The sequence below is a fragment of the Clarias gariepinus genome, chromosome 5 (assembly GCF_024256425.1).
Source record: "Clarias gariepinus isolate MV-2021 ecotype Netherlands chromosome 5, CGAR_prim_01v2, whole genome shotgun sequence".
Lineage (NCBI taxonomy): Eukaryota > Metazoa > Chordata > Actinopteri > Siluriformes > Clariidae > Clarias > Clarias gariepinus.
The window spans coordinates 33,659,482-33,671,884 of NC_071104.1; the positions used below are offsets into that span (position 1 = coordinate 33,659,482).

General features: G+C 37.0%; 1 protein-coding gene across 2 annotated transcripts in view; it reads left to right on the forward strand.

Moving 5' to 3' along the window:
• The first annotated feature begins 11,056 nt into the window (after positions 1-11,056).
• The window catches only part of pde1a (phosphodiesterase 1A, calmodulin-dependent), a 99,439-nt gene continuing 98,092 nt past the window's right edge, over positions 11,057-12,403 (forward strand). Inside the window, exons 1-2 of one of the 2 annotated variants that reach the window (XM_053496150.1) lie at positions 11,057-11,469; positions 11,576-11,678. In XM_053496150.1, coding sequence (XP_053352125.1) covers positions 11,578-11,678 — 101 coding nt within the window. In that variant the 5' untranslated portion in view covers positions 11,057-11,469; positions 11,576-11,577. Of the gene's footprint in view, positions 11,679-12,403 lie in introns of both variants that reach the window. The other variant, XM_053496149.1, reaches the window with a different exon arrangement.

Consider the following 12,403-nt stretch of genomic DNA (forward strand, 5'->3'; position numbering starts at 1 on the left):
ACAGTTTTTTTTCAAATTATTTTGTCTCTCATAGTTGAGGTATATTAATGTGGGAGAACTTGCACAATTGGTGGCTGACTAAAATGTTTTTTGCCCCACTGTAACTGGATTTTTATAAATAGGTTTTTGTGTGTAATTGCTGTAATTGTAATTGTGACTTTGTTAACAATTTCTGAATAAATTAGATTGTGTCCGGGTTGATAAATGAAATTTGGTAACTAGTGAAAGCATGGTCAAAAACTGCTTCTTGATCAAGGAAAGAAGAAATAATGTGAGTAAAATGTTGGCTACAACCGGGTAAAGCACATTCAAGATCACATTGGTGTGCTGAACAGGCTCTCAGAGTGCAATGCCTGTCAGACTCTGGGCTATATGTCAGATTCTGATGTTGTCAGTGAGGGGAAAAAAATGTGTCTCTCAAGGGGTCAAAAAAGAAATCCAGCTTCTTTTAGTATCATGCTATAGTGAGGGATTGGAATTTAGTCTGACAGGAGTTGTACTGTTTGTGCCACTTGTACGGGCTTACAATATATATATATATATATATATATATATATATATATATATATATATATATATATATGTATATATATAGTAAGCCAGTAAAAGTGGCAAAAATAGATAATTATATTACTGTGACCCAGCCTTATTCATACAATATTATTGTCACACTGAACACTGTTTGAATTGTATAACTGGTGACTGAGTTTAATTATTAATGATTATATCCCACTAGGGCAATTCACCATCTCATAGTCATAAATTAATAATTCCAAAAGCACACCCCTGATATTGACATATTGACTCTTATATGGCTGACAGTCTCTTATATTCAAATTAATTAACAATTAGTAAGTAGAGCTCTTACTTCAGGATCCCTTAAAAAAAATAAATAAAATAAAATAAATATATATATATATATATATATATATATATATATATATATATATATATATATATAAATCTTAGCATTTCAAAGTATAATGAGGTATGTGTACACTAAATAAATAATATATCAATAATAATAAATAGCAAACTTTGCTATTTTGGCAAGTCATTTTGTACTAAGCATATTAAAATTGTAAATAAATTTTACTAAATTGTACAAAAGCACAAGTTTACTTATTGTTTTTTACTCATTTCACAGAGTGTATATTCCTTTGTGTAAACTGGTATACAAGCTTAACACAGTTATTAGTAAAATAGATATTTTGTCTTTTTATATTATTACTACATTCTAGTATTTAAATTGTTTAAACTGATTAACATATTTGTGAGTAGTATACCATAAATATTTTTTATCTGAAGTAATCATATGCACAGATATAGCTAAGTTCAATTACTTATTAAAATTCCATATGTAAGCTATAATATATATTATAACAACAAATATTATACAGTTACAATTTCAGCTGCTCCCGATGGAGTGGATCATGCCCTTCCTGATGCAACACTCTTATTTTATTCATGCTTGAGCACGCCATTTGTACTGTGATAGAAATTTTATCTGTTCCGGAGGCGAGTTCCTAAGATGAAATTTCATATTGTGAAAGGCATTTTGCCGTAGAAAATAATGTAAATTATTACTTTATATTAATAATTAAATTATTATAACGCAGAATACTCGTTTCAGCCACCTAAGAATATTACCAATATTACCTGTATTACCCATTTCCAACACTATAATTATATTAAGAATTAGAAAAGTCAGGTAAATGAATTAAAATATGAAATAAATTAACATTAAACCTCACTAAACCGTACAGTATTTCATGATTCCTCTTGGCACCGGCTTAAAGCAAAAAAACTGAAAATGACTCCCTTTTCTTACTGTGATTAATAATGTCCTTGGGCCCCATGGTGCTATGTTGTCTCTACAAAATTATTGTTCAAATGCAAAATGCAAATATATATATATACAGTATACTATTATTTAAATTCTATTCATAATTTAAATTTTTTTTTGAGGCATATACCGTGAATCTTTTTTAAGCAATCCAATTCAATTCCTTTTTAAAAATTTTAATTATTTAATTTCTAAAATTTTAATATAATATAAGTTAGATAAAATTTCATCTGCTCTTGATGGAGTCACCAGAGTACGTACTGTAAATCATGCCCTTCCTTTACCCCAGCTTGCGCTTGCTACTGAGAGTACACTGACTTGAACATAAACTACATAAACATAGTGTACTATGGGGAATTATAGCATTTTATCACCATTATAGCAATGATTAACACCATCATTACTAAAGCATTGCGACCTTTTGACCTGCACACTTGCATTCAGGTTAGTAAGTAAGTGAGAGAGTGAGTGACAAACACCTTGTCAACAGTTCTCATTGACTTGAACCGAGAAATAAATGACTAACCTTCATTGGTAGAAGACCTTGAAGCTGATCCATAATTTTTTTTAGAGTATGAGAAGTTAAAAATAATAATAATAATAATAATAACTCAAGCCAGTCTTTGTCACCATGGCATCAAAATAAAAACTCCCATTACACACACTCGGGATGTTTTACTGTCAGTTACAAAATGTGGACTCATGATTACACAACAACATGCAACTACAAGAGCTTTGTAAGCGATAATTACACCATATAAAAATGATGTTATCATGTTATAATATTGTAATTTTATTATAATGTTACAATAGATGACTTTCATAACAAGAAATGTACAAGGGATGTACATGTATTAAATTATGCTTTAGGCACTTTGTTACAAAACATATTTTGAGCTTCCTTAAAAAAAGATATACAAAAAAAGTAACTTAAATAAGTGAATTAAAAATGACACTTTCACTCAAAGTATATTTTCCTATATCACATTTATAGAAAATGTTGTATATTATAACTACTGTATTTAAAAAGCATTCAAAATGCAATTGCAGTAAATTGATGAACCCATAACATTATATTTTTGGATGTAAAAACATATAATATTTTATAATATTATAGTACACTGCTAAACATTTTAATTATTTGGAATCAAACCAGGCAGCACAGTGGCCTAGTCTTGCAGCTCCAGGGATGAGTGTTTGATTCGCACCTTGGGTTTGTGTGTGGAGTTCTGGTAGGTTTTATCTGCGTACTTGGATTTCCTCCCACCTATTAAAGACTAAATGGTTTCCAAATTCTCTGTAGTGTGTATGTGTACATGACCAGGGTGTACCCTGCCCCGCGACCCTGTACAAGGTATACAAAGTAAAGAGAATGCTTAGAGAATGATTAAGTGGGTGATAGAGTGAAATAAAAATTCTCACATTTTTTGGACTCGCGGGTGGCATCTTGGGCACCTTAAAATAAATTTAGTTGCTTCAGTGGTTTCGCTGCACAGATTCTTGACCTTTGGAAAATGACAGAGAGGGCTGTTTGGTGAAAGACTATGTAGCTGCTGAATTTACAGCAGCAGGAACAATTGTTGCTTCATGGTATAAATTTGTAGCACTATTTCTACACAAGTCCAGAATGCTACAACAGTATCTGGTTATATTTAATAAGCTGGCAACTTAGTATAATTAATTAATTACACTTATTATATTTCTCTCTCTCTCTCTCTCATTTTGTTTTTGGTTTTATTTCCAAAAATGTTCTCTCCACCATCCTCATCAGTATGTTTAGACTATTCACTGCTGCTAGTGAGAACAGCAGAAATAAATGGTCTCTTAGATCAAGGACATTTAAAAGATTCCACCACTCTACCTACATCCTAAAGGTTCTTTTGTTATGCTTTTTTTCCACTTTCATTTCAGTACGTGTGTATTATAGTGCTGCCAGTTAATTAAAAATTTTATTCATTTAATCACAGTCATAGTCTGTTGATTAATCACGATTATAAAACACCCAGATTTACTTGTATTACCGTATAAACGTGCAATGTTTAATAAATAAATGCATGATCAACAACCTAGAGCCTTAGCCACCCAAGCCACCACTCCCACATCTTACCATTAATCTATTCTTGTAAAAATAGTTCCCCTTTAGGCCTTGTTCACCCGGGCGTAAAATTTTTGGATAAACGAACTTGCTCTGAACGTCCTAGGATATAAAAGCCGGTGTCATTTTATTTGTGGTGCCTTCTTTTAATATGGACCATTTTGCTATATTAGACATTAATCTTCTTGTTTTAAAAAGTCTCGTTATACGGCGGCGTAGGGAGAGAAAAAAAAAATCGACGTCGCTTCTGGGTTCATCCTCTGGCTGCACAACGTCGAAGTTTTTTTGTGGTTTATAAAAAAATGCGCGCGAGTTTTTCAATTACTGTCGGATGTCAGTTTCCACTTTTGATTGTCTGCTGCAGCTGGTGCATTTTATTTTGCTTTTTTTCTGCATTTCCCTATGTATAGCATGTAGGATCATGGGATATATCCGGTCCTCCGAAGCGTAAAATAAACGCAAAGAAAACGCACTAGAAGCATTTTCCTTGCGTTCGTTGGGATTTGAACGCCAATTAAGGTAGCTAGAGCACAAAACTTTGGTTTTATCCAAACTTCCATCTAGACCTTTATTATGATGAAACTTTCCATTCAGCACACCTGGTGATGTTTCCTCAGTAATCTTATTATCCATGCAACTTAAAGTTATCACACACAGCACTTTAATTATGGGAAGGCATAAGAGTCATACATAATTTGTGTTAAAAAATATTTATGAGTTAAAACGTTAAATTTAATTACATGCATTAAAACTTCAATATTGACATCCCTTATTATAACACTTAGATAAATCTGACATCACTGGACTCTTTGACCTGTTGACAATTTTTGTGACATATCAGCGTTAACCAAATTTCATCTGATGTCACGACAGTCACTATAACCTATAAATTTTTAGTTGAAGGATCAGAAAGATGAGACATTTTTCATAAACTTTTTGCCAAAATTGAAAATTTGATACATTTCACCTACTGCACTCCATTCCCGATAGCGCAAAACTAACTTGTGCAACTTAATACCTTACTTGATATGATGGGTCACATATTTTATTTATGTAGTCCATAGTGCTGCACTCCTGTAGTGTATTGTGTTGCGCAATAGTTCTTCAAGAACACTGTGAGATAACAATAAAAATATACTTCATCTGACAAAGGTGACTTGAATATCAGGAACGTCATATACTGTATGTCTTTTGCGTGTTTGTCTTACTGCACTTCTTGTTTTCTTGAATTTCTGGGAATTTGGCCAACTTAGATCTAAAGAATCTCCCTGCTGTTTAAAGAAATTCCTCACGCCTCCTATTTTATCTGCCTTTGCCCTGTGAATCATTTAAAACTTTTCCTTTATTTCTTCAACAGGAAAAATCAACCAATACAGTATTTCCTCCCTGAGTCATCGTTTCCAGCTGTCTTATCTCTGTCACCGTTTCTGTCTCTCCCTTCTCTTCATTCATGTCACATTTAAGGATATTCATAAATGCCAGTGTGTCAATGGCTATTAATAATTAACACCCACAAAGTGTTAGATGGTTAATTAAGACAAGGAAGAGCTCGACTGAAAACACACCAAGAGCCCATGGGAGGGGCAACTCAAGAATAAAAACGGCCATAAAGTCATGGAGAAGGGCCAGAAAGCTATTCCACTATGTTCCTGAAGATTTAATTCAGGCCAGAGGACTTCCTCCCTCCATTAACACCATCACACCAGTAACAACCTTGAGTGGTCACATGGAAATAGAAAGACATCAACTACAAACTCTCAATAGACCCAGTGGTTTTGACCCGGCTACCATAATTAGCTCAGTGCCCTTGAGTAAAGTCATGTGTCAGTGGTTCTTTGGTGGTTTAAATTAAACACAGTCAAATCTAAGGAAGTTAACATGTGCATGTTTTAACCTAAATTACCACTGTATTAAAATATTTAAATCTCCCATATAACTGGTGCAATACCTTTTTTTTTTCTCACATATGTGTGTGTGTGTATATATATATATATATATATATATATATATATATCTGTGGCTCAGTGGTACTGCATGCAGTTTTTTTCTTTCGCTTCAGGAGTCAGGGCCACCTGCCAATAACCTTTCTTAAATCCAAGGTGTAAATAAATCTCGCTTTTCCGAGCCGGTTGATTAAATCGTCCACTTGTGGTAGTGGACACGCATCAAACTGCGATATCTGGTTTAGGGAGCAGAAGTCCTGGCAAAGACGGATCGACCTGTCGGGCTTGGGTACCGTCACTATCGGGCTAGACCAGGGACTAATCGACTCCTCTATAATGCCACTTTTAAACATATTCTTAACTTCGGCTTCTATGGCACGGCGACTGGCCTCCGGGGCTTGGTATGGTCTTTGCCGAATGACGGCACTGGGCGGCATTTTAATATCATGACGTATTATATATTTGAGCCTCGGGTTGGTGGAGAACATGTCCTGGAAGTCATGATGTCGTGCTGCGGTTAGGTCCTCTCCCTGTTGTACCATCTTACGTCCTAGAGTTGGGGGGAGAGAGCAGCAAGGGCTAAAATGTGTGGCAAAATTTCAATTCACCTTTTAATCATATTTTCACAATCACAGGACCGACGCTCTTTAAGGCATAATCCCTGCCACAATGGGGTCTTTCCCCTTTTGGTCCTCCACAGTGAAGTGGGCCACTGGAACCTCCCGCCGGTCACCATGAGCGCAGATGATTGGGAGGGGCTTGCAGGGTTATGCTCAAGCTGGGACGACTTAGGGGCCCACTAGGGTGATTGCACTCCCCATGAAGATTAAAGCTGGCAGCGGAGCCCCACCGACCCGAACCCAATGAGTGGGCGAGGGGAAATTGTCCTTTATTAGGCGGCTGTCTGTACAAACGCCTCGGGAGGATGAGATCGGGTGCGCTCAGTTTCAGTGGGTTCAGTAGTTTCAACGCTCGTATGTCTACAGCGTTCCTTACCTCCCATGGCAGAGCGCACATAATCTTGTTCATTTGCTGAGAACACACAAGATTAAAAACCAGAGGAAGAAAACCACTTGTAAGTAAGTCTCATCAGAAAAAAATGCTTAAAATTGCTGGGAAGCATAAAGATTTGACTATGAAACCAAAGAAAATCGTCATGCGGTCTTAGGGGTTCAGAGTGACCCTATTCCAGAGTGACTCAAAGTGTGAAAAAGTGGTTCTGTGATCATGAGGAATCATTTCGACATATGAATTTGCCACATCTACATCATAAAGCTTTAAGTGGTCTAACAAATTAGAATGAGTTTTTTGTTTTGTTGGGCCAAGCAGTGTGGTCTGGTCACATGACACACTGTCATGCAAAAGTTAACAAAGTTGCATCTACTTCAATGGTCATAGGAGGACTTTCACCTATTTTAGCGCACCACTTCTTTATGACGCATAATAAATCCAGATATTTTAAACCAACATAGCACAAAAAACATTCTAGCTTTTTAGCTTTCTTTCCTAGTAATCTAAGCTCAGCACAGATGTGTTTGTGCTGATCCAATTTTATCACTATTAATACAAATGAGTGCCAAATTCAGCACAACGTTAACACCGTAACATCCACACATTCTCTGTCTGCATCCCCTCACTCAATCTCACTCCTTCACTCTGTGTAGTAATCCGTCCCTGCAAAGCCATTTTGTGTAGCCAGGCAGTGCGTGTGTTTCCATGGCAACCTCTCTCATCCATTTGAAACATGAATGTGCGTTTTGAGTTGTAGTTGTCGCCATCTCGACTTTATGGATCCTATCATTTACTACAATCACTTAGGGATTCGACATAATACTTATTTGTGCCTTCATTATTTTAAGTCTTTAATGTGAGTCTTATTTTTTTTGTAAACAAAAATTGTTAATAATTAAGTATTACACACCAGTAAAGCATTTTCTTTTTTTTACGTTTTTATAAACACTTTCTGCATGGGACAGAAACAGCACACGCAGTCAAATGATGTAAAAAGCCATTCCAGATATCCTGCTCTGCCACAACGCTAAAAATGATCAGGATATTAAAAATGAACACTCTGTGCTTTCTTTGTTAAGCCCAGAAAGCTGCTAATCTTCGCATTTCCAGGAGCACTCATTTAATAGAGGAAACGACCTGTTTTTGTTCCTGGGCTAATTGTTAAATAATTAAGCTGTTTTACATCACTGAGAGTAATCCAATAGAGCAGCTTCCTTCAGGAGCAAATCGTTACGCCTTGGCCTGTAAATGCCCCCTCATGTATCACAGAAAGAAAAAAAGCTATACCGCATTAAGATAAATTCAAAGGAACGGACACTTCTATTACTACTATTACTACTAATAATGCTAATACTACTAACAAATTTTGTTTTTTAATATATACAGTATAAACGTTTAGATATATGTTATGTACAATACAGTATATACAAGATATATGTTAATCTTGTGTGCATTATCATATCCTAAACAATTTACTTTAAAGTTAGCAATAAGAACTCCATGTCATATTCTCCAAAACACTCAGTAAAACCTAACAGCTGTTTTATGTACTGTATACAACTGCCTAAATCTTAATCTAACACTACTGATTATTTTCAAGCAAAGACCTCCACATCAAATATTGATTAGGTTTTTTTTTTTTAATTATTACTCTTTACTGCTCTTTATAGAAGTTTCATCAGTGTAGAAATGTTTTCAAAGGCATCTTTGCAATTTTTTTTACGTGCCCCAGATGTTTGGCGGGGTTAATAAAACAGCTCTTAGGTTTTACTGAGCATGCTGGAGAATTAGTTCTTCTGGTAACTTCATCACATTTGCTCCTTTCTATTTATTATATATATATATATATATATATATATATATATATATATATATATATGTATATATTCCCATCAAGCACCAAACTGAAATTTTTTTTTCATGAAGACCTTCCCAGGAAAGCAAGACCAAAACCTACCCCTGCTGCAGAGGATGTACCCAGTCCAGGATGTACCCCGTCTGTTGTGTGTATGTGTGCGTGCCCTGCAATTGATTGACACCCTGTCTGGGGCATACCCTGATTCTCCTGGGATAGACTCCAGGCCCTCTGCTAGCTTGTACATGGGATAAAGCAGTACAGACAGTGAGTAGGTGAGTGAGTGAGTGAGAAATAAGAAAGACTGGAGGTGTTGGTGGTGGGAACGTCCTTCCTGATGTATTTGGCCTTGAGAGTGACTTGTTTACACATTGGTTGACTTGCGGAGGACAATAAGTATTTGCCTCTTTTTCTGTAGTGAAGGATGACAAAGAGATTGAGCACATGTGCAGGTTTAATACGTCTCAGCGACTCAGAAGAGCAATATTATAATATTACATTTGTGTATATGTGTGTGTGTGTGTGTGTAGTTTGATGTACATTCTGAGATGCTTTTTAGCTCACAGTGGTTGTAAAGTGTGATTATTTGTTTTTCTGACGGCCAAACCATAGTATTGGTGCTGATTACATTTTTTTATGTTATACATATAATACAGAACATTTTTGAAGTTTATGCGACATGAAAGTGACCGATCTTGCTTCCCTAAAAGTTTTAATTAGCTGACTTTAGTTGTTTTGGAGAGATGATTTTATACATATGCGCCCAAAAACTGGAAATTATTCAGCATTATATTGTCTCCCTTCAAACAAGAATAATTTAAAATGGAAATGGTTCACATTTCTGTAGAAGTATTGGTACTAAAAATTGTGTAAGATTCTAGAAAATCTCTTTATATAATTTACTGTATACAGCATTCTGTGCAAAATTAAGGATCCCCCCCAAAAAAAATCTGTAGTGTCCATAACCATGTCGAATTCATGTTTCAATATTTTAACAATTTAGCATTTTAGAATTAATACACAAGCTTCAATGTCTTTACATGTGAAATCTAAATTGGCCATGTTTCGTCTGAATGACAATTAAGATCATTGAAAAATTTTAATTGAAAAAAGTTACGGACACTACATAAAAGAACAGGAAATTGTATTTAGTGAACGTGTTTCTTTTAATTTGATAAAAATATAAACGTGTATGAATATTTACAAAAAACAAAGCACGGATCGGGAGATAAGAGGCATTAGGTATTATGAAAAAAATGTTGTTATACGATTCTGTCTGGAATCGATCCATGTTTTTGCTGAGTACATTGTCTGTTTGCTAAAAAACAAAAAAACAAAAAACCTTTCACAACATTACTTGATGCAGAACTGCCACTGCATCAAAGACTGCTATATATATATATATATATATATATATATATATATATATATACTCTGTGATACCTGAAGCAACAGTCAAAGACCACGTTTGCATCTGCAAAATTTTATTCAACAGCAAGCGACACAAAGTGTGTTAGTGTGAAATTGTGCAGCATGCGTGGGAATGGAAGCGAGTGGGAGGGGAGGGAGGGGGGTGGTGTGGGGGCGGTGGGGTGCTGGCAGGGGCGTAATCGGGAAGTAACGCTCGATGTAATTCCATTAGCCTTTACACACCACCAGCGCTGAAAAACAACATCACATCTATTCTTCAGGCTGTTGAACTGTAGTTGCTGTGTGTGTGTGTGTGTGTGTGTGTGTGTGCATGAATCAGGAGAGAAGCCGGTGTCCAAAGAAAAAGCTGAGCAGCAGGTGCATGATGATGCTGATGTTGATGCTGATGATGAGCATGATCTCAATTCCCATTTCCTTATCGCTCCTTTGGTGTGTCTGAGGCTGTTTAGCTGTTGCATCATCAGAAAAACAACGAGTGTGTGTTTGTGTGTGTAAGAAGGGAGAAAGAGAGAGAGATAGAGAGAGGGAGAGAGAGAGAAAGAGAGAGAGAGAGAGGGGGAGTTGCCTCCCAGGCTAAGCCCATCTGCTCACTGTCTGAAACTGGTCGACACGGAAACCATAGCTATGACGCTTCTTGCAGCGCCAGGCTCTTAGAGTTTGTGTGTGTGTGTGTGTGTGTGTGTGTGTGTGTGTGTGTGTGTTTATCAGGAATATGAACGTGTCATCATTGGGAGATACGCTAGTGTCATGAGGAGAGCACGCCTCCGTCATAACAGTGAGAGAAGGAGTGGGTGAGAAAACAGAGGGAGGGAGAGAGAGAGAGAGAGAGAGAAAGAAAGAGGGAGAGAAAGAAAGAGGGAGAGAAGAGAAGAGGAGTTAAAGGGAACTGGAAAGATTTCAGATCTAGCGAGTGCGATGGATCTCTCAGTAAGCTGCAGTTCCGGTTAAAGAGAAAGAGAGACAGAGAGAGAGAGAGAATGATAGATAGAGGGCGGGAGTCTGTTTGAATAGGACCTTCGTACAACTGTGTCTGCGGTGTGTGTGTGTGTGTGTGTGTGTGGCTCATGTGTCACTGTAAGAGGTGTGCTGTGCTGTCAGAGCTGCGACGCTTCACTCCCTCTCTCTCTCTCTCCCTCACACACAAACATACACTCACGCTCTCATTCACACACACACACTCACACACCACACACGGTGGACTCCAGGATGGACGGTGCGCTCCGAGTCTGAGGACGGCGAGTGCCCAGAAGCACATGCTCGACCTGTTACCTGCTGATTCCTTTACACCGTAGGACAATACACACACACACACACACACACACACACACACACACACACACACACACACACTCGCTCTCTCTGTCTCTCTCTGTAACACGCACATTTTTTGCAAGCCATGGATTCACTCTCCAACGACATGGACGGACTGGACAACAACTCCATGAAGTACAGCAGGAATGAGCAGACGGAGAAAATGTGGCTCCGGCTCAGAGGAATGTAAGTTTGCTGCATGTCTCTTGATCAGGTGTGAAAACTGAGTTTCTGGACGGAGTTCATGCAGGAGGTGGAGGTGGATGTGAAGAAGGAGTGTGTAGTTTTGAGGGCATGCTTGACGTGCTGTATGTAGCACAGGGTCTCGGTGACGGAGCTGACACCGTGCTTTTGTAGTTGTCAAGTGAACAACAACCAAAAAAAAACAAAACTGACAAAGCAAACTGGGAGCGCCGGATAAATCGACACACGCCGACACCTGCTTATTTCGCTGCTCGTTTTAAGTTCGGTTTTATGAGCTCAGCTCATGCTTTATGACCTCATGCTACACATTTTACTTGGACTTTTGGTCTCGTTTTGGACTTTGGTTGGTTTAAGAACACGCTGCATGAGAGAAACTTGTGTCATCACTGTTTTGCATGAATCTCGGAGAACTGTTTCACTTCCTTATGACATTAATAATTTTACTCGCTATGATTTAAGCTGTACCTGTGAATTCTTACTGTATATAGTGCTTATGTGCAATTTCGTGTGACATGGCATTTTTTTTATTTTGTGAAAAATTATTAAAGCTGCATGTAGTTAGGAGCTGCTATTATTCTTACAAACAGTAACAATTTAGGTGTAATGAAATTGCTTGATCTTTATCATTTGCATGCACATTCATGCTGTTTTCACTCAGGGTAATCTCCTCGAGTCAAGTGGCTTTTATTGTCATTTTATTCATATCC